Source organism: Cetorhinus maximus, chromosome 4 (assembly GCF_964194155.1).
Source record: "Cetorhinus maximus chromosome 4, sCetMax3.hap1.1, whole genome shotgun sequence".
Classification (NCBI taxonomy): domain Eukaryota; kingdom Metazoa; phylum Chordata; class Chondrichthyes; order Lamniformes; family Cetorhinidae; genus Cetorhinus; species Cetorhinus maximus.
In genome coordinates this window covers 122,780,150-122,800,710 of record NC_135882.1, presented here as the reverse complement: position 1 = coordinate 122,800,710, position 20,561 = coordinate 122,780,150, and the positions used below count along the sequence as shown (strand labels likewise).

Genomic DNA, 20,561 nt, shown 5'->3' with positions numbered 1-20,561 from the left:
GGAATAAATGGGTCTTTTTCTGGGTGGCAGGCGGTGACTAGTGGTGTACCGCAGGGATCAGTGCTTCAGCCCCAGCTATTGACGATATATATAAATGACTTGGATGAGGCAATCAAATACAATATTTCCAAGTTTGCTGATGACACAAAACTGGGCGGGGTTATGAATTGTGAGGAGGATGCAAGGAGGCTTCAGGGTAATTTATACAAGTTGTATGGCAGATGCAGTATAATGTGGGTAAATGTGAAGTTATACGCTTCGGTGTGAAAAACAGAAAGGCAGTGAGATATTTAAATGGTGATATATTGGGAAACGCGGATGTACAAAGGGATCTGGGTGTCCTTGTACACCAGTCAATGAAAGTAAACAGGCAGGTGCAGCAAGCAATTAGGAAGGCAAATGGTATGTTGGCCTTCATTGCAAGAGCATTTGAGTTCAGAAGTAGGGATGTCTTACTGCAGTTATAAAAGGCCTTGGTGAGACCACACCTGGAGTATTGCATGCAGTTTTCATCTCCCTACCTAAGAAAGGATAGAGGGAGTGCAGCAAAGGTTCACTAGGCTGATACCGGGGATGGCAGGACTGTCGTATGAGGAGATATTTGTTCGACAGGGCCTGTATTTGCTAGAGTTTAGAAGAATGAGATGGGATCTGATTGAAACGTATAAAATTCTAACAGGGCTAGACAGATTGGATGCAGGGAGGATGTTTCCCTGGTTGGGGAGTGTAGAACCAGGGGCCACGGCCTCAGGATATGGGGCAGGTCATTTAGGACTGAGATGAGGAAAAATATCTTCACTCAGAGGGTGGTCAACCTGTTGAATTCTCTATCATAGAAGGCTGTGGAGGCCGGGTTACTGAGTATATTCAAGAAAGAAATTGATACATTTTTGGATAGTAGGGGCATCAAGGAGTATGGAGAGAAAGCGGGAATACGGCTTTGAGATAGAGGATCAGCCATGATTATATTGAATGGTAGAACAGGCTCGAAGGGCCAAATGGCCTACTCCTGCTCCCGATTTCTATGTTTCTATATTTAATGACCTCAATAGGCCTCTTAATTGTTGGGAAACGCGCGTCCAACTTTACGTGCACCTGCCGACTGAAATACCGCGCGAGCGCTGAATGACGTCAGGACGCTCGCCTGACGTCATCTGGCACAATTTCGTGCCAGATCGGGTCAGGCACGTATGCGTAAAATTCTGCCCTATATGTTTCAATAAGATCGCCTCTCATTCTTCTAAACTCCAATGAGTATAGGCCAAACCTGCTCAATCTTGCTCATTAGGCAACTTCTTCACCCGAGGAATCAACCTAGTCAACCTTCTCTAAGCTGCCTCAGATGTGAGTATATCCCTCTGAAAATAAGACCAAAACTGTACATAGCACTCTAGGTACCACACATCATCTCCACACTATCTCCAATCAAATGGAAAGGCTGAGACAGTGGTGAAAATTGCCAAAAGGATCATTAAAAAATTGGTTAGGTCCAACACAGATGTGTACAAGGAAATTTTAAGTGGAGAAACACACCTACTTATGGCATGGAAAGTAGTCCAGTCCAGCGACTGATGTCACACTGCACCCAGACTACTCTTCCAACAGGTAAAAATTTACTGAAGCAAGAAGTAGTAATAGGACTTAGTGACAAAATCAAAGTGAAGCAAAAAAAAACCAAATTTCACTTTGTTAAGCCTTCTAAATTATTGCCAGAACCGAGAGTTGGAGAACCAGCACAGTGCAAACATGCAACATACTCAACAGAAGTCAGCCCACCTGACAACTTGGGACTTGTGTATAGAAGTTGTCATCTCAATCGTACACGGTGATTGATTTTGGTATGCATGTCATTACACAGTTTGGTTTGTTGAGCTGGCTCCAGTTGTTTTCCTAAAGGGTGCATAGACCTACTCTGGCATGAAACTACCTAGTTAGGTGATTACAGTAAAATAGCTCAATGGTCCAAATTAATGCTGGGGATATTAGATATCAAAATTCTAGGATGATAGACTTGTGAGGTGAGCTAGATGTCTGCTTGCTTCCTTCATTCCTTTACTTCCAAAGATGGTCAGAAAATAATTTCATGCTCCGAGTGACTAAAATGATTTTTAAGTAAATTGAGGCTGACTTACAGATTTGGCATTTCCCTCCAATATTTCTTCTTCCAGTGGTTCAAGTTTCAAGTCCTGCAAAACAAATATAACCGTACAAATAAATGGACCAATATGAAGATAAGGATGAAAAAAGGATGAGCTGTACGCCCATAATTTCCGGCAACGCACTCCCCATGAGTATGGCTCCCTGCTGACTGGGCATATCTCCTTTTAAGTCTGGCCTCCTGTGATCTTGATACTTGACCTCCTCAGCCAAGAACAACCACCTCTGCCCTCTCTGGGGACAGTCAATTGTTTCCTCATTATTGTCGCTAAGCTCCTCCTACTGACTGGTGATCTGTGATTCACCCAATTATATATTATCTGTCTCAATAATGTTCCAAATAGGTATAGCTGGTGCTTGAATAAGTAAGGTGCAGGATAAAATAGCTGAATTAGGTGAAAGAAATGTTTCTCTGGAAATAGCAGTCTGCTTGTCAGGTGCTTCTCTCTATAAGTGTGCAATGCCTGTGAGAGACATGAAAGACATGGGGCAGGATTTTGAGTTTGGCGTGTGGGCGCAGTCGGCAGGCCCGGGAGCGGCCAGGAAATGGGCTGCCACCCATGATCGGCCCCATCCATGATTTCACGCTGGCTGGCCAATTAATGGCCAGCCAATGTGAAAGGCGCACGAGCACCCTGGGGGGCGGGAGTAGGGCGCGTGCTGAAGTCAGCGTGAGCATGGGGCAGCACTCACAGAAAGCTCGCTGAAGGAAGAGAGCTGCCTCAGAGATGAAGAATTCAAAAGCCATAAATAAAGATTTTCAAATGCCGAAAAAAAATATCCACGCATCAGGATCAGTCACCTAAACATATGGCTGGTGTAAATTCTGTCCAAACATTTTTTAATCTTTTTCTTTCATTAATATTGGAAATCTCATCCCGCCCTTGGGTGCGGTTTCCTCCCTGGCCGGTTCGCCTACCCGCCAACTGTAATGTTGGATTGGCAGTGAAAAATCACTGTTGATTACTAAGTTAATGGTCTCTTAACTGTTGGTGGGCATGCTGCCGACTCTTGCAATCGCCTGCCGACTGAAATAATATGCGAGTGCGCAATGACATTGGGACACTCGCACAACATCATCACACGCTATTTCATGCCTGAGCGGGTCAAGTGCACGCCTGCATGTCGAACGAAAAATTCTGTCCATTCATTTTGGAAAGCACTCTCTTGCTTTGTGAATCAGAAGGTGTGATTGAGCAATAGCAGGAGACCTTTCAAGTTATCAGAATATCTTCAGACTTCAGAAATTCAGTTTTGTGAATTATCATTATTTTTCAACATTCAAGTGAAGCTCCAGGGGCAGAATTTTCTGCCTGTCGGGCAGGCCGTGCAAGGCCGAGCAGGGGCGGGAGTGGACCCGATCACCGCCTGCGACCTGGTCCGCACCGACATTTTACGCGGGCAGGCCAATTAAGGCCGGCCCAGCGTGAAACGCGGCTCCTGAAGACAGTCGGAGTGGGCGGGCGGCGGCAGGACTGCTATGACCGCCGGGTCCAGTGGCAACCTGGCAGCCTGTTTAAAAGCAAAGGCTGTCAAACATGGCCAGCAGAAGGGCTCCTTGGAGCGCGCTGGTCAGCAGGCCAGGCAGGAGGGTAGGGAAAGGGGGGCACTTTACCCTTCATTTCTCAGACGATTGCCTTGCTGCCCTCCTCAAGGAGGTGGCAACATGGTGGGAGGTCCTCATTCCCAGGGATGGGAGGAGGAGGCCCCCCCCTCATGACCAAACGTGCCTGGGAGGAGGTGGTGGAGATAGTGAGCTCCCGCGACATGGTGCGACACTCCTGGATCCAGTGCCGCAAGCGTTTTAATGACCTCTTGCGTTCTGGAAGGGTGAGTACCATGTTGGCATTGGTCACTCAACCCAGCAGGTAGGCTTTCCCTGAGTGCAGTTACTGCATTGAATCATTGACAGCATGTATCCTTCGCTGGGTGGGCCAGCAGATATTGCCCATGCCGAGGTCACCCTGAGAGGGTGGTGATGAGATGGGTTCTGCGACTGCAGCATGTGGTACAGTGACAGCCACGTTTCTGTTTTGGGAGCAACCTGGAGGATCTGCACCTAGGCGCAGTGCTGGAACTGCAAAACATGTCAAAGTCAGGGTGCTGACATGCTGGGAGGGGAGCTTCCAGGTGGCGGGGCGCCGATCCATCTGCTGCCCTTTGCGTGCCATGTGCTTGCTCCTCCTTGCTTTGCAAGGTTGGACCATGTGGTGCTAAATGTGATGTAGGCTGCATTTGGCCAAGGTGGGGTACAGGCCAGGCATCTTTCTGTGAGTGTGCGGCAGCTGCGGGGTGAGGAGGCACTGGAGCCCTGCAATGTTCCAGTTTGTTTGGGGTGGGACGGCAGCGAAGAGATTACAGGTATAAGTTGCACTAATCAATGCTCTTTTCTCATTTTCAGGAGAAGAATGCTCATAATTCCGCCGAGTAGTTGAGGACTGGTGGAGGGCCAGCCCAGTTGGCCATCATTACCAGGCTTGAGCAGGAGGCCCCCGATCTGAAGAGGTGCCATGTGCCCAGGTCCACCAGTGTTGGTGAGGCTGGGGTGTCAGGGGCAGGTATATTAGCCCAGCACTGAGATCACCATTAGTGTCCCAGAAGCCATGGCACTGCTGAATGTTCAGTGATTGAAGTTTGCAACATGGCTTGACCATTGCCTATGGAAGGATAAGTGTATAATGATCCAGGGCACAGGGATGAACATTGACATTGTCTCCACATTAACTAATCAAATGTCCTTGTTCTTCCTTTCAGCATCACCGGAGCAGGGATGGGAGGAGGAGGCACAGGGGCCCCTCTCACACCTGAGGGCCTTGAAGTCTCTGACGCACCAGCGCTACACCATCTCTGCCAGGCAGGCACCAGCGCAGATACAAGTACCTTGGTGGGAATTAGATCATTGGCTAGTGTCCTGGGGTGCAGCGGTTAGGGCATTTCACAGCTGGAGGAGCTGGCAGAGACAGAGAGTGCCCATGGCGCCAGCAGTCGGAGGACTGGAGGAGACCAGGCACATGCTCAGTTGGTGGCTGATGATTTGCCTCTGGAGCTGTCTGTGAGGCAGCAAATGCTGGAAGTCCAGCAGGGTTTGTGGGAGGATCTGGCCGAGATACATGAGGCTATGCTTGGCTTGGTCTCCGTGGTGGAGGAGTTCACGCGGACGATTGCCGATGCAATAAGCCTCATGGCCGAGCGCCATGCTTCTTCCATGGAGAGAATGGCAATTCTCGTGGAAAGGCTCCTTCAAGAGACCAATCAAGGCTTCCTGGAGATGCGCTCGGACCAGCAAGCCCTCACATTGACATTGACCTGAGCTGGTCAGTGCCAATGTGAGAGATGGTCTGGGCATCAAATTTTCCAGCTCGGTGCCCATCTATCTATGGTGAGCAGGGAGGTCCGAAGCAACCTCATGTCAGCGGAGCAGCTACCTGCCGTCTCTGCGGGCTCTTCTCAGGGTGCTCCAGATGAGGACAGCAGCTCCTCCGCCCCTCTGCCAGTGACCGTTGCATCCGATGAGGCTGCGATGACTGGGGAGATGCCAGCTGTGGAACTAGCCGCTCCCTCCCAGGCGGGGCTAGCACAGGCTCCACAGGCCAGAGGAGGGCCGCCAAGGTCATCGAGGCCAACAGGACAGCACAGTGAGCAGGCTGTCTCAGGTGCCAGCGCCAGCGAGGGGACAGCACCTTGACGTAGCACCCAAAAGCGTAAATTTAAGGCACCTTAGGCACACCACGGGTTTCTCACTGGTGCTTTTGCGTTGCCCTGCAATGAGGTCATGATTAGTTGGTGTGGTGTTTAACACCTTTGTCATTTTGTTTCCTTAAGTTCATCTTGTTATAGCATTAAATTTAGATGTGGGACCATGGCTGAGGGTGCCTCTTTTCCTCTGCAGGTGGATGGTTACCCATGATGTTATGAGTGAGTTGTGCCGCATTGAGCTTTATTGACAAGGCCCTTAGTTAATGTTCCGATCCGGGCAGATTTAGCACTCAGGTATCGAGTATGGACCCTGCAGCCCTGGCATGTGTTGGAGGTCCATCTGTGGTGTGCCAACTGAAGGTTCATTGGATTAAAGCCTCCCGGGTGTCCCTGCCTCCCTGGAGTATGCCTGGGTTAGCGTCTACCCCCTCAGCACTTCTCTGTGTGTGCTCATCCTTGGACTTACTGCTGGACTCATTGTGAGCAGCTGCAGCAACTGCGTCTATATCTTCCTCATCCACAGTGTCCCCCCTTTCCAGTGCAAGATTGTTGAGAGTGCAGCATGCAACCACTATCAGTGACCCACGATCTGGGGGGTACTGGAGTGCACCCCCTAAGCGGTCCAGCCATCGGAAGCACATCTTGAGAAGACCGATGGTTCTCTCCACCGCAGCCCTTGTGGAGGCGTGGCTCCTATTGTATCGCTGCTTAGCTTCTGTTCTTGGATGGCGGAGAGGTGTCATGAGCCACCTTCTGAGGGGATAGCCCCTGTCACCCAGCAGCCATCCATCCAGCCGCGCTGGAGCACTGAAGAGCCTCGGCACCTGGGAGTGTCTGAGGATGTAGGCGTTGTGGGAGCTGCCTGGGTACCTTGTACAGACTTGTAGAATCAGCATCCTGTGATCACACACTATCTGCATGTTCATGGAGTGGAAGCCCTTCCTGTTGACGAAGGCACCGGGCTCACCTGCTGGCACCGTGATGACCACATGTGTGCAGTCTATTGCACCCTGGACACGGGGGAAGCCAGCAATTGCAGTAATACCTCTGGCTCTCCCTGTCTGGCTGGCCTGGTCTCAGCAGTAGTGGATGAACAGAGCATCTGTCACCTGCTTGATACAAGTGTGGACAGCTGATTGGGAGACACCGCAAAGATCACCCACCGGGCCCTGGAAAGAGCCAGAGGTGTAGAAGTTGAGGGCAGCTGTGACCTTTAGAGCCACTGGCATGGGATGTCCAACCATACAGCAGAGGTCTCAGGGCCTATCATCTGACCAATAGAGTTGCCTGTTTCCCTTGAGAGATGGAGCCTCTTTTGGCACTGCACCTCAGACATATTGAGGTAGCTACTTCACTGCCTGTATACCTTGGCATCAGGATAGTGGCGTCTTCTGTGGCTCGTTCCGCCTTGGACTTTCTGTTGGCCCTGTGCCCCTTGCCTGCACCTCTGCTCCCAAAGGAGGCTCCCCTGGAGGCTGAATGTGCACTCCTGGCCTCCTCCCCCTTCTGGCCCTCCCTTCCTCCTCAGAGGAGATGCCTCCAGTGGAGAACACAACTCCTATTCCCAGGCTAAGGGAAGGCTTCCTGAAACCTGCAGGCCCCAAAAAGGATGTTCACTGTAGAGTGCTAACTTGAAGGCTGAGTCCTGTCCAAGCAGTTGTTTTGAGTTTTGAAGTATTTATGCTCACACAGGCAAGTATCAGTAACTTTCTAAATTAATTATCTGACTGAACACATTCGTGATCCCACTGATCTCTTTTATCGCACCCGTGGATGAGGTTTATACAAATGTGTCCGACCTGCCTGCCTGTGGCGACCGTGCAACAACCTGAAGATCACATGGGCCCTGAAAAATCGCCATCAATTGGTGCCTCAAGGGCCTTAAGTGGCCCGTTAATTAATGGCGGGCGTGCATCAGAGATCATCGCGTGCTCGCCCACCGAAATATTGCTATGGCGTGTGGTGAGGCCAGGACAATTTCCCGACATCACCGCACTTCATTTTACGCATCGGCGTGCAGAGCCCGCCCCCGCACACCAATGTGAAAATTCTGCAACAGTTCTCACTCTCTTCCCCTTTTGAGCCACCTGCTGTGTCTTTCGCCATTTCAGCTGTAGAATATTTTCAGCACCAACAACAAGATGCATTTATAGAGTCTTTTATTGTAATAAAACACCCCAAAATGCTTCATAGGAGCATTATTAAACATTTTGTTGACATTTAACCCTGATACATATAAGGAAATATTAAGGCAGATGACCAAAAGCCTTTTTTTAATTGTTTAAGGGATTTGGGCATCTTTGGCTAGGCCAGCATTTATTGCCATCCCTAATTGCCTTTGAGGAGGTGGTGGTGAGCTGCCTTCTTGAGCTGTTGCTGTCCATGTGGTGTAGGTACACCCACAGTGCTGTTAGGGAGGGAGTTCCAGGATTTTGACCCAACGACAATGAAGGAACAGCGATATATTTCCAAGTCAGGATGTTGAGTGGCATGGAGGGGAACTTCCAGCTGGTGGTGTTTCCATCTATCTGCTGCCCTTGTCCTTCTAGATGGTAGAGGTTGTGGGTTTGGAAGGTGCTACATAAGGACCCTCAGAGAGTCTCTGAAGTGCATCTTGTAGATGGTACACATTGCTGCCACTGTTTGTTGGGAGTAGAGGGAGTAAATGTTTGTGGAAGGGGTGCCTATCAAAGGATGGTGTCAAGCTTCTTGACTGTTGTTGGAGCTGCACTCATCCAGGCAAATGGAGGGTATTCCATTACACTCCTGACTGGTGCCTTGTAGATGGTGGACAGGCTTTGGGGAGTCAGGAGGTTAGTTACTAATTGGAGGATTCCCAGCCTCTGACCTGCTCTTGTAGCCACAGTATTTATGTGGCTTGTCCAGTTCAGTTTCTGGTCAATGGTAACCCCCCAGGATGTTGATAGTGGGGGATTCAATGATGGTAATGTCATTGAACGTCAAGAGGCGATGGTAAGATTCTCTGTTGTTGGAGATGGTCATTCCCAGGCACTTGTGTGGCACGAATGTTACTTGCCACTTGTCAGCCCAAGCCTGGATATTATCCAGGTCTTGCTGCTTCAGCACCTGAGGAATCACAAATGGGGCTGAACATTGTGCAATCATCAGCGAATTGAAGGAAGATCATTGATGAAGCAGTTGAAGATGGTTGGGCCTCGGACACTACCTTGAGGAACTCCTGCAGTGTTGTCCTGAAACTGAGGTGATTGAGCCCCCTCAACCATAATCATCTTCCTTTGTGCTAGGTATGATTCTAACCAGCAGAGAGTTTACCCTTTATTCCCATGACTCCACTTTTGCTAGGGCTGCTTGATGTCACACTCGGCCAAATGCTGCCTTGATGTCAAGGGCAGTCACTCTCACCTCACCTCTGGAGTTCAGCTATTTTGTCCATGTTTGAACCAAAGCTGTAATGAGGTCAGAAGCTGAGTGACCCTGGCAGAACCCAAATTGAGCATCAGTGAGCAGGATATTTCTAAGCAAGTGCCGTTTGGTGGCACTGTTGATGATCCATTCCATCACTTTCCTGATGATTGAGAGTAGATTGATGGGATGGTAATTGGCTGAATTGGATTTGTCTTGCTTTTTGTGTACAGGATGTACGTGGGCAATTTTGCACATTGCTGGTAGACGCCAGTGTTGTAGCTGCACTATATCAGCTTGGCTAGTGGCAAAGAGCTTGGTTTAATATTGCAACATGCCCAGAATACCTTCCCTCCCAATGGAAAAGACCCAGGATTTTCACTGAAATACACAATGTTGATCTTTTGGGCCCTTCCGTTGTGGGGGGTGGGTCGAGAACAGAGGCAGACGAGCCTGAAAATACCACTGCCAGCTGGCATACAGATATCCTAACGCTGTATCTGGTGCCAGTCATTTTCACCAGGGTGGCGGTGCGGGGGGAGGTGGCATCACAATCCAGCCCATTTCTTGTTCATAGCCAATTAAAGTGGTTGAGGAGCTCAACAACAACTTGTTAATGGTGGGGTGGTGAGATTTTCATGGGGGTGCATGGGCTACAGGCATTGTCGGGGGCAGACCAAGTGAATGGTGCTGAGTATACTGGGGAGTTAGTCATAACTACTCTAGGGAATTATCTTGGGCGGATGGGGGACTCGGCCATTGACAAGCAGGAGCCCTTGGCGCAGCACAGGTGCTGAGGAGAGTGGACAGCAAATGCTTGAGTGGTGCCGCAGGGCTGTTGTCACCCTCTGGCATCACAGCAAGCAGGGGCCAATGCTGGCAAGGACAGATGGGTGACCAGCTGAGTGCAAAGAAGGCAGCAGTTGGTAATGAGAGCATGGCTCTCAGATTTTAAGCTCAGTGATGAGAGGAGCAACGCCCTCTGCAAGAAGGACTGAGCCCTGGGCATCAGGAGGGCAGGGGAGAGAAATTAGAGTTAAGAAGGACACACAGGCCATACCCTCAGAATAGGATCTACCAACGTGTACAGAGCTACCTGGAGATGACCAGGAAATAGTACCACAGGAGCCTGCAACTCTCCAGGCAGATGGTCTCAGACATCTGTGCCCACGTCGCTAAAGATCTCACATCTCACAGCATTCCTCACTATGTTATGCCTGTAGTCATCAAAGTCATATGACCTTAGAGCCATAGAAAAGTTACGGCACAGAAAGAGGCTATTCAACCATTGTGTCTGCGCCGGCCAAAAAAAAAAGAAAAAAAAATGAACTAACTGCTCATTTTAATCCCACTTTCCAGCAACTAGTCCGTAGCCTTCAGGTGCAGATCCAGGCCTTGAACTTCTGCCTCTTTCCAAGGATCCACTGTGAACCTTAGTAGCATCTTGAAATTGCTGCACACTACTGCATCTCACAGGTCACTGATGCCCTCTTTGCTAAAGCTGGACATTAATTTCATAATGGATGAGACCTCACGATCACTGAGGGCAGTAGGTTTTGCCACCATTTCTGGATTTCCCCAGGTGAAGGGCATCATCAATTGCACCACCCCGCGATCAGTCAAGAAGACCAAACAACAGGAAGGCCTTCCACTTCTTTGAGGTTCAGCTGATCTGCGGCCACAACAAATACTTCCTCCACCTATGTGCTCCCTTTCCTGGCCACTGCCATGACTCCTTTCAAACCAGGCTGCTGCAACTCTTCACTCCAACTTCCAAAGTGCACGGGTGAAATTTCAGTTATAAGGCACATTCCTTGCAGAAATGACTACTCACTGCTCTGAGGGCTCCAGAGAGAGGCACAAAGGTAATACGCTCAATGCCACCTACTCACTCGGACAACATTGAGCAGGCCATCTGGCTTCTGAAAATGCATTTCCAGTGCCTAGACTGGTCACGTAGTACCCTCCAATACACTCATTGTGGTGGGTCCCTGGTGCTGTCCGTAACATGATCCTCCAGAGTGGTATGGACCCTATGGATAGTGAGATTCTGAAAGGAGACAGATTAATGGAGGAAAAGAAGGACCAGGAGGTGGGAGAGGAGGAGAAAATGGAGACACTGGGGTGCTCTGGCTACATAGGTAGGTGGATAGGCACAGTGCAGGTTGCGAAGGTCTCATCAGGATGCCATGAATGCCAGGGTCCCTCTGTCCCAAGATGAAGGGGATGGCATGGAATTCAGTCTGAGGTACCTGTGCTAGCAATCATTTGAAGACACAGCCTGAAATGTCTAAACTCTTACTTCCAATGAAGGCGGCAACCTGCCCAAAGACTTTTCCATCACCCTGGAGGGACCCTTTATTTCCTTCACCACCTCATGTCTCTTTTCTCATCCTGCCAGCAACAGAAAGAACGTCAGATGTGGCTTTAAGTGTCAATAGTAGTGCTCAGAAAGAGAAATAGTGCACAGATACAGCAAGAAGATACTCTAGTGACCAACTCAGTGCTCTGCTTGGTCACTTCTGCACGGTGCTTCCCTTGTGGCCTCAGAGTAGGTCGAGGCAGCCTACTCACTTGTCTTGGCTTGCAGCTGGTGTGCATGTGGCAGTCATCTTTGTCATTGAGGTGCCTGAGAGGGCTTCTCCAGAAGTTGCTGCACCTGCATCATTGCAGGAGCAGTCTCTGTCACTTGGCCCTGCTGTTCAGATGTCCCCATTGTCAGAGGAGCCAAGGAGTTCAAGGATGAAGAAGACGCCCCAAAATGGGTGGCACCTTCACCCGAGTCCGTGACAACCTGAGCTCTTGGCAGGCACTCTGGATGATTGAAAGAGGGTACCGGCTTGAGTGCAACTGGCATCTACTCCAAACATCTCTAGGCTACCAGTGCCACTGACTGGTCCAGGCCACACAGTGTGGCATGCATCCTTTGGATGTCAATGCACATTTCCTGTAGACATTCCGAGTACTGCAACACATGGCTCTCTATGAGGTTGGCCACTCTATGGAGGAGTCCATGCACTGATATTCCTGAGCCATTGTGGTGAACATGAGCTGGATGGATTCCTCCATTCTCTGCCCATGACTGTGCACTGCCTCAGGGAACTCTGAGATGTGGGAACACATGTCCTTTTTCTGTTTTAGGTACAGCCTCCTTTTCAGTGATTCCTGAGGCCCTACATCTATGTCCAGCTGAGCAGGGCTGTCTCTGTCCTCCATACTCCAAGGGGAACTGACCAGGCCTGCCTCTGCCTTTGGCACCTCCTCCTGCACACTAATCTCATGATCACAACCCTGTGACAACTTATCTAAATGCATAAAATAAAGGCAAAATACTGTGGATGCTGGAAATCTGAAACAAAAACAAAAAATGCTGGAAAAACTCTGAAGAAGAGTCAAATTGACTTGAAACGTTGTCTTTTTCTCCACAGATGCTGTCAGACCTACAGAGTTTTTCCAGCATTTTTTGTTTTTGTTATCTAAATGCATGTCAGGACCCACTGGGATTAGAGTATCTTCATTGGTAGGCAGTACGCTTGTAAAATGTGATGGTGCTTCTTCAGTTCCTTGCTGATCTTCTGGGGCCAGGGAGGGAGAGGGACAAGGTGTTATGAAGTGAATGTCTGCACCTGTGGAAGAAACCAGAAGAGTTGATGAGAGCTAGCCTAGGAGAGCTCAAGCCTCTGTAGTGCTGAAGCTACCCATGTAGATCTGTGTTTGGCATGCTGTTGGATAGGGTGGAGTGCACTGCACCACTTTAATGAGTGCATTGTGCTCTGTAATCACCATCTCCATAATGAGTGCCCATTCCATCAGGACCAACTTCATCCAAGTATGGTGCCCTTCCAACTGTTTGGGCCCTCTTCTAATTGTTACATGCCCATTTTTACTGCAAGGACAAAAGAGAGTGTGATAAAGAACTGCTATCCTCTGCAGGCAAAGGCATATTTAGAAACTGCATGGACTGGATTTTACAGCCCCTGCCAGGTGTGTATTTGGCAGGGGAGCATGTGAAATATGTCAGGAGTCCAGCCCACCTCATTCCTGCCCACCTCCAACTTGGTCCTCCATATAATAAGTGGGATGGGTAAGGCACCCACTAGTCCACCTGCCCTGAGACCAATTGAGGCCCTTCACTGACCAGTTAAGTGGTAATTAAAGGCCTCAATCCACATCCACTGCCATAAAATGCTGGGCAGTGGCAGGTGGGCCAGAGTACAAAGGGTCGATTTTGAAATGGCTTCTTTGAAAAGGCGGGAAGAAAGGGGTGCCCTGTGTGCATTAGGGGAACCCCTAATATGTCAGGCCCCCTTTTGTCCCTCCCTGTCTGCTCTCTAAAATCTGGCCCCCAATCCCCCTCTCTGATTCCCCCCAACCCTTGCCCTTAAAGCTCGGGATTACCTGTCACTGGTCACTGTGATCATCTTCTCGGGGCCTCCTTAAAGCCCCAGCAGCAAGCACTATGAGTTCTGCTGGGGCTTTTTTTCCAATTCATTCACAGGATGTGGGCTTCGCTGGCTGGGCCAGCATTTATTGCTCATTCTTAGTTGCCCTTGAGAAGGTGGTGGTGAGCTGCCTTCTTGAACTGCTGCAGTCCATGTGGTGTAGGTACACACAGTGCTGTTTGGAAGGGAGTTCCAGGATTTTGACCCAGCGACAGTGAAGGAACGATAATATATTTCCAAGTCAGGAGGTGAGTGACTCGGAGGGGAACGTTCAGGTGATGCTTTTCCTATTTACCTGCTGCCCTTGTCCATCTAGATGGTAATGGTCGTGGGTTTGGAAGGGGCTGTGTATGGAGCCTTGGTGAATTCCTGCAATGCATCTTGTAGACGGTACACACTGCTGCTACTGTGTGTTGGTGGTGCGGGGAATGAATGTTTGTGGATATGGTGCCAATCAAGCGGGCTGTTTTGTCCTGGGTTGTGTCAAGCTTCTTGAGTGCTGTGGGAGCTGCACTCATCCAGGCAAGTGGGGAGTATTCCATCACATTCCTGACTTGTGCCTTGTAGCTGGTGGACAGGCTTTGGGGAGTCAGGAGGTGAGTTACTAGTCGAAGGATTTCTAGCCCCTAACCTGCTCTTGTAGCCACAGTATTTATAAAGCTAATCCAGTTCAGTTTCTGGTCAATGGTAACCCCCAGGATGTTGATAATGAGGTATTCAGTGATAGTAATGCCATTGAACATCAAGGGGCGATGATTAGATTCTCTATTGTTAGAGATGGTCATTGCCTGGCACTTGTGTGGTGCGAAAGTTACTTGCCATTTCTCATTCCAAGCCTGGATATTGTCCAGGTATTGCTGCATTTGGCCATGGACTGCTTCAGTATCAGAGGAGTCGCGAATGGTGCTGAACATTGTACAATCATCAGCGAACATCCCCACTTCTGACCTTATGATGGAAGGAAGCTCATTGATGAAGTAGCTGAAGATGGTTGGGCCAAGGACACTACCCTGTGAAGTGATGTCCTGGAGCTGAGGTGGCTGACTTCCAACAACCAGAACCATCTTCCTTTATGCTTGGTATGACTCCAACCAACGGAGAGTTTTCCCCCTGATTCCCATTGACTCCAGTTTTGCTAGGGCTTCTTGATGCCACACTCAGTCAAATGTGGCCTTAATGTCAAGGGCAGTCACTGTCACCTCACCTTGGGAGTTTATCTCTTTTGTCCGTTTTTGAACCAAGGCCGTAATGACATCAGGAGTTGAGTGGCCCTGGTGGAACCCAAGCTGGGCATCAGTGAGCAGGTTATTGCTAGGCAAGTGCCACTTGATAGCAATGTTGATGACCCCTTCCATTACTTTACTGATGATCAAGAGTAGACTGATGGGGCAGTAACTGGCCAGGTTGGATTTGTCCTGCTTTTTGTGTACAGGACATACCTCGGCAATTTTCCACATAGCTGGGTAGATGCCAGTGTTGTAGATGTACTGGAACAGCTTGGCTAGGGGCACAGCAAGTTCTGGAGCACAAGTCTTCAGTACTATTGCCGGAATATTGTCAGGGCCCATAGCCTTTGCACTATCGAGTGCTTTCAGTTGTTTATTGATATTACGTGGAGTGAAATGAATTGGCTGAAGACTGTGATGCTGCGGATCTCTAGAGGAGGCCGAGATGGATTATCCACTCAGCACTTCTGGCTGACGATGGTAGCAAATGTTTCAGCCTTATCTTTTGCATTGATGTGTTCGGCTCCCCCATCATTGAGGATGTGGATATTTGTACAGCCTCCTCCCCCAGTAAGCTGTTTAATTGTCCACCACCATTCATGACTGGATGTGGCAGGACTACAGAGCTTAGATCTGATCCGTTGGTTGTGGGATCACTTAACTCTGTCTGTAACTTGCTGCTTATGCTGTTTGGCACGCAATTTATATGTTATAGCTGCATTAGGTTGACACCTCATTTTTAGGTATGCCTGGTGCTGCTCCTGGCATGCCTTCCTGCACTCTCCATTGAACCAGGGTTGATCCCCTGGCTTGACTGTAATGGTGGAGTGGGGATATGCCGGGCCATGAGGTTACAGATTGTGTTCGACTACAATTCTGCTGCCGATGGCACAGTGCCTTATGGTTGCCCGGTCTTGAGTTGCTATATCTGTGCTAAATCTATCCTATTTAGCATGGTGGTAGTGCCACACAACATGAAGGAGGAAATCCTCAATGTGAAGATGGCATTTCATTTCCAGAAGGACTGTGCTGTGGTCACTCCTACTGATACTGTCATGTACAGATGCATTTGTGGCAGGCAGGTTGGTGAGGATGAGGTCAAGTACGTCTTTCCCTTTTGTTGGTTCCCTCACCACCTGTTGCAGACCCAGTATAGCATCCATGTCCTTTAGGACTCAGCTAGCTCAGTCAGTAGTGGTGCCACCGAGCCACTTTGGTGATGGACATTGAAGTCCCCCACCCAGAGTACATTCTGCGCCCTTGCCACCCTCAGTGCTTCCTCCAAGTGGTGTTCAATATGGAGGAGTATTGATTCATCAGCTGAGGGAGGGCGGTATGTTTGACCTGATTCCATGAGACTTCATTGGGTCTGGAGTTGATGTTGAGGACTCCCAGGGCAACTCCCTCCCTCCGTGCCACCACCTCTGCTCATGTTTGGTGGTGTCTGAGACATTATCTGTAAAATATAATTCCGTGAGGATGTTGCTTGACTAGTCCATCAGAAATTTTGGCACTAGCCCCCAAATGTTAGTAAGGAGGACTTTGCACACAGGGCTGGGTTTGCCATTGTCGTTTCTGGTGCTGAGTTCGATGCTGAGTGGTCTGTCCAGTTTCATTCCTTTGTACAACTGAGTGGCTTGCTAGGCCATTTCAGAGTCAACCACATTGCTGTGGGTCTGGAGTCACATGTAGGCCAGACCAGGTACGGACCAGATTTCCTTCCCTAAAGGGCATTCGTGAAGCAGATAAGCTTTTACAACAATCGATGATGGTCATGATGAGACTTTTAACTGCTGATTTTTATTGAATTCAAATCCCACTGTTTACCATTGCAGGATTCGAACCGGGGTCCCCAGAGTATTATCCTGGATCTCTGGGTTACTAGTCCAGCAGCAATATCACTACGCCATTGCCTCCCCATGCTAGAACTGCAGCCAAGCAGATTGAGTGTGGGATTTCCTGTCTACTGAGGGGCAGAAGTCCGACCCTCAGCCTGTTTACCCCACCCCAGTGTGTTATCGCTCTTGGGCAGGCTTTTAAAAGTCAGCCCATTCGGGATCAACTTTCCTTCTGCGGTGGAGGGGGGTTGGGGGGGGTGTGGGGCGGGAGATAGCGAGCAGACAACCCTCCTCCTTTCAAATCTAGCCCCATGTTTCAATGGTTACAACTCTGAGCCTTTCTGAGGGACAAATAATTGCCCTGGGCACACACCCCTCCCATTGTCATGAACAGCATGTACCATGAGGCTCCACAGGTGGTGTATCTATTGGAGGGTGAACACCTTGGGACCTGGCTTGAGAGTTTGGCATTTCACTCACTTTGCCAGAGCGTATGAGTTCATTGTACCTTTTCCTACACTGAATCCAGGATTGTCTAATGAGATTTCTGCCACTGACAGCCTTGTTCAACATTCAAGGCAAAGATAACCATGTTCATCATCTGGTGTGTTTGGTATTGTTCCAGTGGGTATGTAGGTGACTGCTAAGGCCGATCTGCACCCAGAAGGCTCTGCTGCAAAAAGGACAGGATAGCGCAGGTGACTGAATTTTAGGTGAGTTGCTGGCTCAGGACTTCCTCTCCTTGCGTTTTCTCTCTGCCTTTGATATACGAACAATTTCGAAGGACGTTATAATCGCAAACTTTTCTGGCCTGATTTTTATGACATTTTTATTTGTTTGTTTGAGTCTCCCTTGCTCGCTATTGATCTAGCCCACACCCTGGTCACTTGCCTTTCCTGACTGAGCTAATCCTGCGCTAGTACTCTGGATGCACTGTTCCACTCACTGAACTGACAGGCTATGAGTTGCAATCTCAGCACGAGGGATCCATCTGCTTACCAGCTCTTTATTTGAGTACCAGCTAAGCGCTGTGTCTTCAAAGCTTTTCTTCACAGTCATCTGCTGCATTTTAAATCATTGAGAGTATGCCTCAATCCATGAGGTTTAAACATAGCTCTGAAACATTATCCTTCCAAAATACCCACATTAGAGAGTTAAATTCAAGATTTGCGAGTACAAAATTCTTCTCGAAGCTTGATGCCAAGCATGGCTACTGGTCTGTACATCTTGTGGAGAAGCCCAAGAGCTTACTACATTTCGTACCCCCTTCAAACAATACTATTTTCAACCACTTTTAGGCTGTCAGCCAGAATCTCTTTCAGGCTCACATGGATTGCATTAGTTGTGCCGTACCAGGGTGCATCTGTATCACAGATAACATAGTAGTTATGGAAAGAACAAAGCAGGAATATGACCACAATCTGCATTTACTGATGCAAGCAGCATGTAATGAAGGCTTGGTGTTCAACAGTCTGAAATACGACATAAATGTGCAGCAGATCAATTTCTCTCGGTTCTCTTTATCCCAGTGCTGGAATATATCCCTATCCAAGTGAAATAAAGGACATTTAGGCCATGCCAACTCTTCAAGAATGGGTGATCTTCGAAGGTGTCTGGGTCTCTTCAATTTCTTGTCTCCGTACATTCCCAATTTTGCTCAAAAATCTGCATTGCGAGGAGAATTGGTGAGAAAGGATGTGTCTTTCCTGTGGCACGAAGACCACCAAAATCTCTTCAAAGCATTGAAACAGTCATTATCAGAAGCATTGACATTACAATTTTATGATTCTAGGGAGACAACTACCTTGGAGATAGATGCCTCACAGAAAGGCCTGGGAATATGCATACTACAAAAAGGCAAACCGATTGCATTGGCACCAAAATCTCTGTCCATAATGCAATCTAGCTACTCCAACATTGAGCGGGAAACATTAGCTTTAGTGTTTGGAATCATGTGTTTTCATATCTATCTATTTGGCAAAAGAATTGTGGTAGAGACCAACCACAAATCATTGGAGATGCTTTTGTGAAAACCATTGATCAGTGCACCACCAAGATTGCAACGTCTCTTGGTAAAGATTCAAGGTTATGACTATGAGATTAGATACAAGCCAGGTAACTTGACAATCACATCAGGTACACTTAGCAGATTGTCCAACCCAGCGAAAACAGAAGATACATCCTTAGATCTACAATTTGACTTCATTGATATCCAAGTTCCAGTATTGAACTTGAAGTTCTCCAACTTGACCTGGTATATTTTGTGTGACACAAATGCCAGCAGCTACAGGAAGAAATGGTGAAAGATTCGACACTGCAGAAACAGTGGCAAACCATCATCGAAGGATGGCGTGATTCAATTCAATATGTCCATGAACACGAGAGGCCATTTTGGCTTTATCAGGACAAGCTAGGCATCTCCCAGGGAGTCATTTCTAAAGGCAGGCAAGTCATCAGGAATCTTTGCGATCTGATATTGTTCAACAACTTCTTCAATCACACATGGGAATAGATCAGATGAGAAGACTTGCAAGAGAGACAGTTAATTGGCCAGGTAAGAACAATGACATTGAAGTCGTCGCACATGCTAAGTCAGCACAAAGCTCATACCCACCCTTGATCCAAAATTGTATCTGACCACTTTCATTTCTATGGCACTGGCTTCATTGTTATTGTCAACTACTTTACTAAATACCCCATTATTTGACAATTGCACAATACGTCAAGCACAACTGTTGTGCACACACTAAGTGCTATTTTCAGTTTATTTGGCATGCCTAGAGAGATCATTGCTGATAACAGTCTGCAATTTATTGGCAAGCCATTTCAGAATATGTTTGAGAAGTAGAATATCAATCAAACTGCTTCTTCTCCTCATTACCCTAGATCTAACAGCACAGCTGAATGAATGATTCATACAGTGAAATCCCTAATGCTCAAATGTAGACAGACTAAGCAAGATCTACACATTGCAATGTTACATTTGAGAGCAACACATTTAAGTGTAACCATTCCATCATCGGCAGAGCTTATGCTGGGCAGACCAGTGCGTACCAATTTACTCACTCTTACCCATTCTACTCTCTCAGAAACTAGAAAGCAACTTTTAAAACTACAAGAGAAGATGATCAACATGCGTGATTATAATGCAGGTACAGAATTGTCAAGTTTACAATTGAGACAACAAGTTAGCATCCCAGATCCCACAGAAGGTTCGTGGCAACCAGGCGAGGTGACAAGGATTTGTTCAGAACCAAGGTCCTATGAAGTCATGAAAGTACAATGGTGAGGCATACCCGTAGACAAATCAGATCCATTCCAGCTACTCACCCACTGTACCGTCCTACTGCATCTCGGACAAGATCCCAAATGCAACCAAAAACAACATCCAAGAATGACAATCCCACAGATCACTGCGAGCAATTAAAGAAACCTTCAGACAAGGTTACCATCACAAGATCTGGGCAAACCAGCAGATAACCTTTACACTTTAGAGACTCATAGACTCGTCAGTTCTATGCCCTTATGTATTGTTAGCTAAACGTAAACATGTATTGTAAATATTTATATTTCTTTGGGAGGGGGGAACTATCCTTAAAAAGAAAAGGAGATGTTGTAATATGCCTTTAAGAGATATCAGCATGATAACACTAGAAAGGGAATTTGTCATGTGATCCAATCTTAGTTTCACTCTTGCTTTGAGCAGAGCACACACACAGCTCTGAAGTCTTCAAGCTTTATACCTATGTACAACTGTTCTCATGTGCCTCGTTTAAAAAATAAACACAAATTTTGATGAATGTATTTACCAAATCCCA

At 48.0% G+C, this 20,561-nt stretch overlaps 1 protein-coding gene across 1 annotated transcript in view; it reads right to left on the bottom strand.

The window, feature by feature from the left end:
* The window catches only part of necab1 (N-terminal EF-hand calcium binding protein 1), a 326,564-nt gene that overhangs the window by 22,182 nt on the left and 283,821 nt on the right, over nt 1-20,561 (bottom strand). Inside the window, exon 9 of the mRNA XM_078541237.1 lies at nt 2,133-2,186. Coding sequence (XP_078397363.1) covers nt 2,133-2,186 — 54 coding nt within the window. The remainder of the gene's footprint in view (nt 1-2,132; nt 2,187-20,561) is intronic.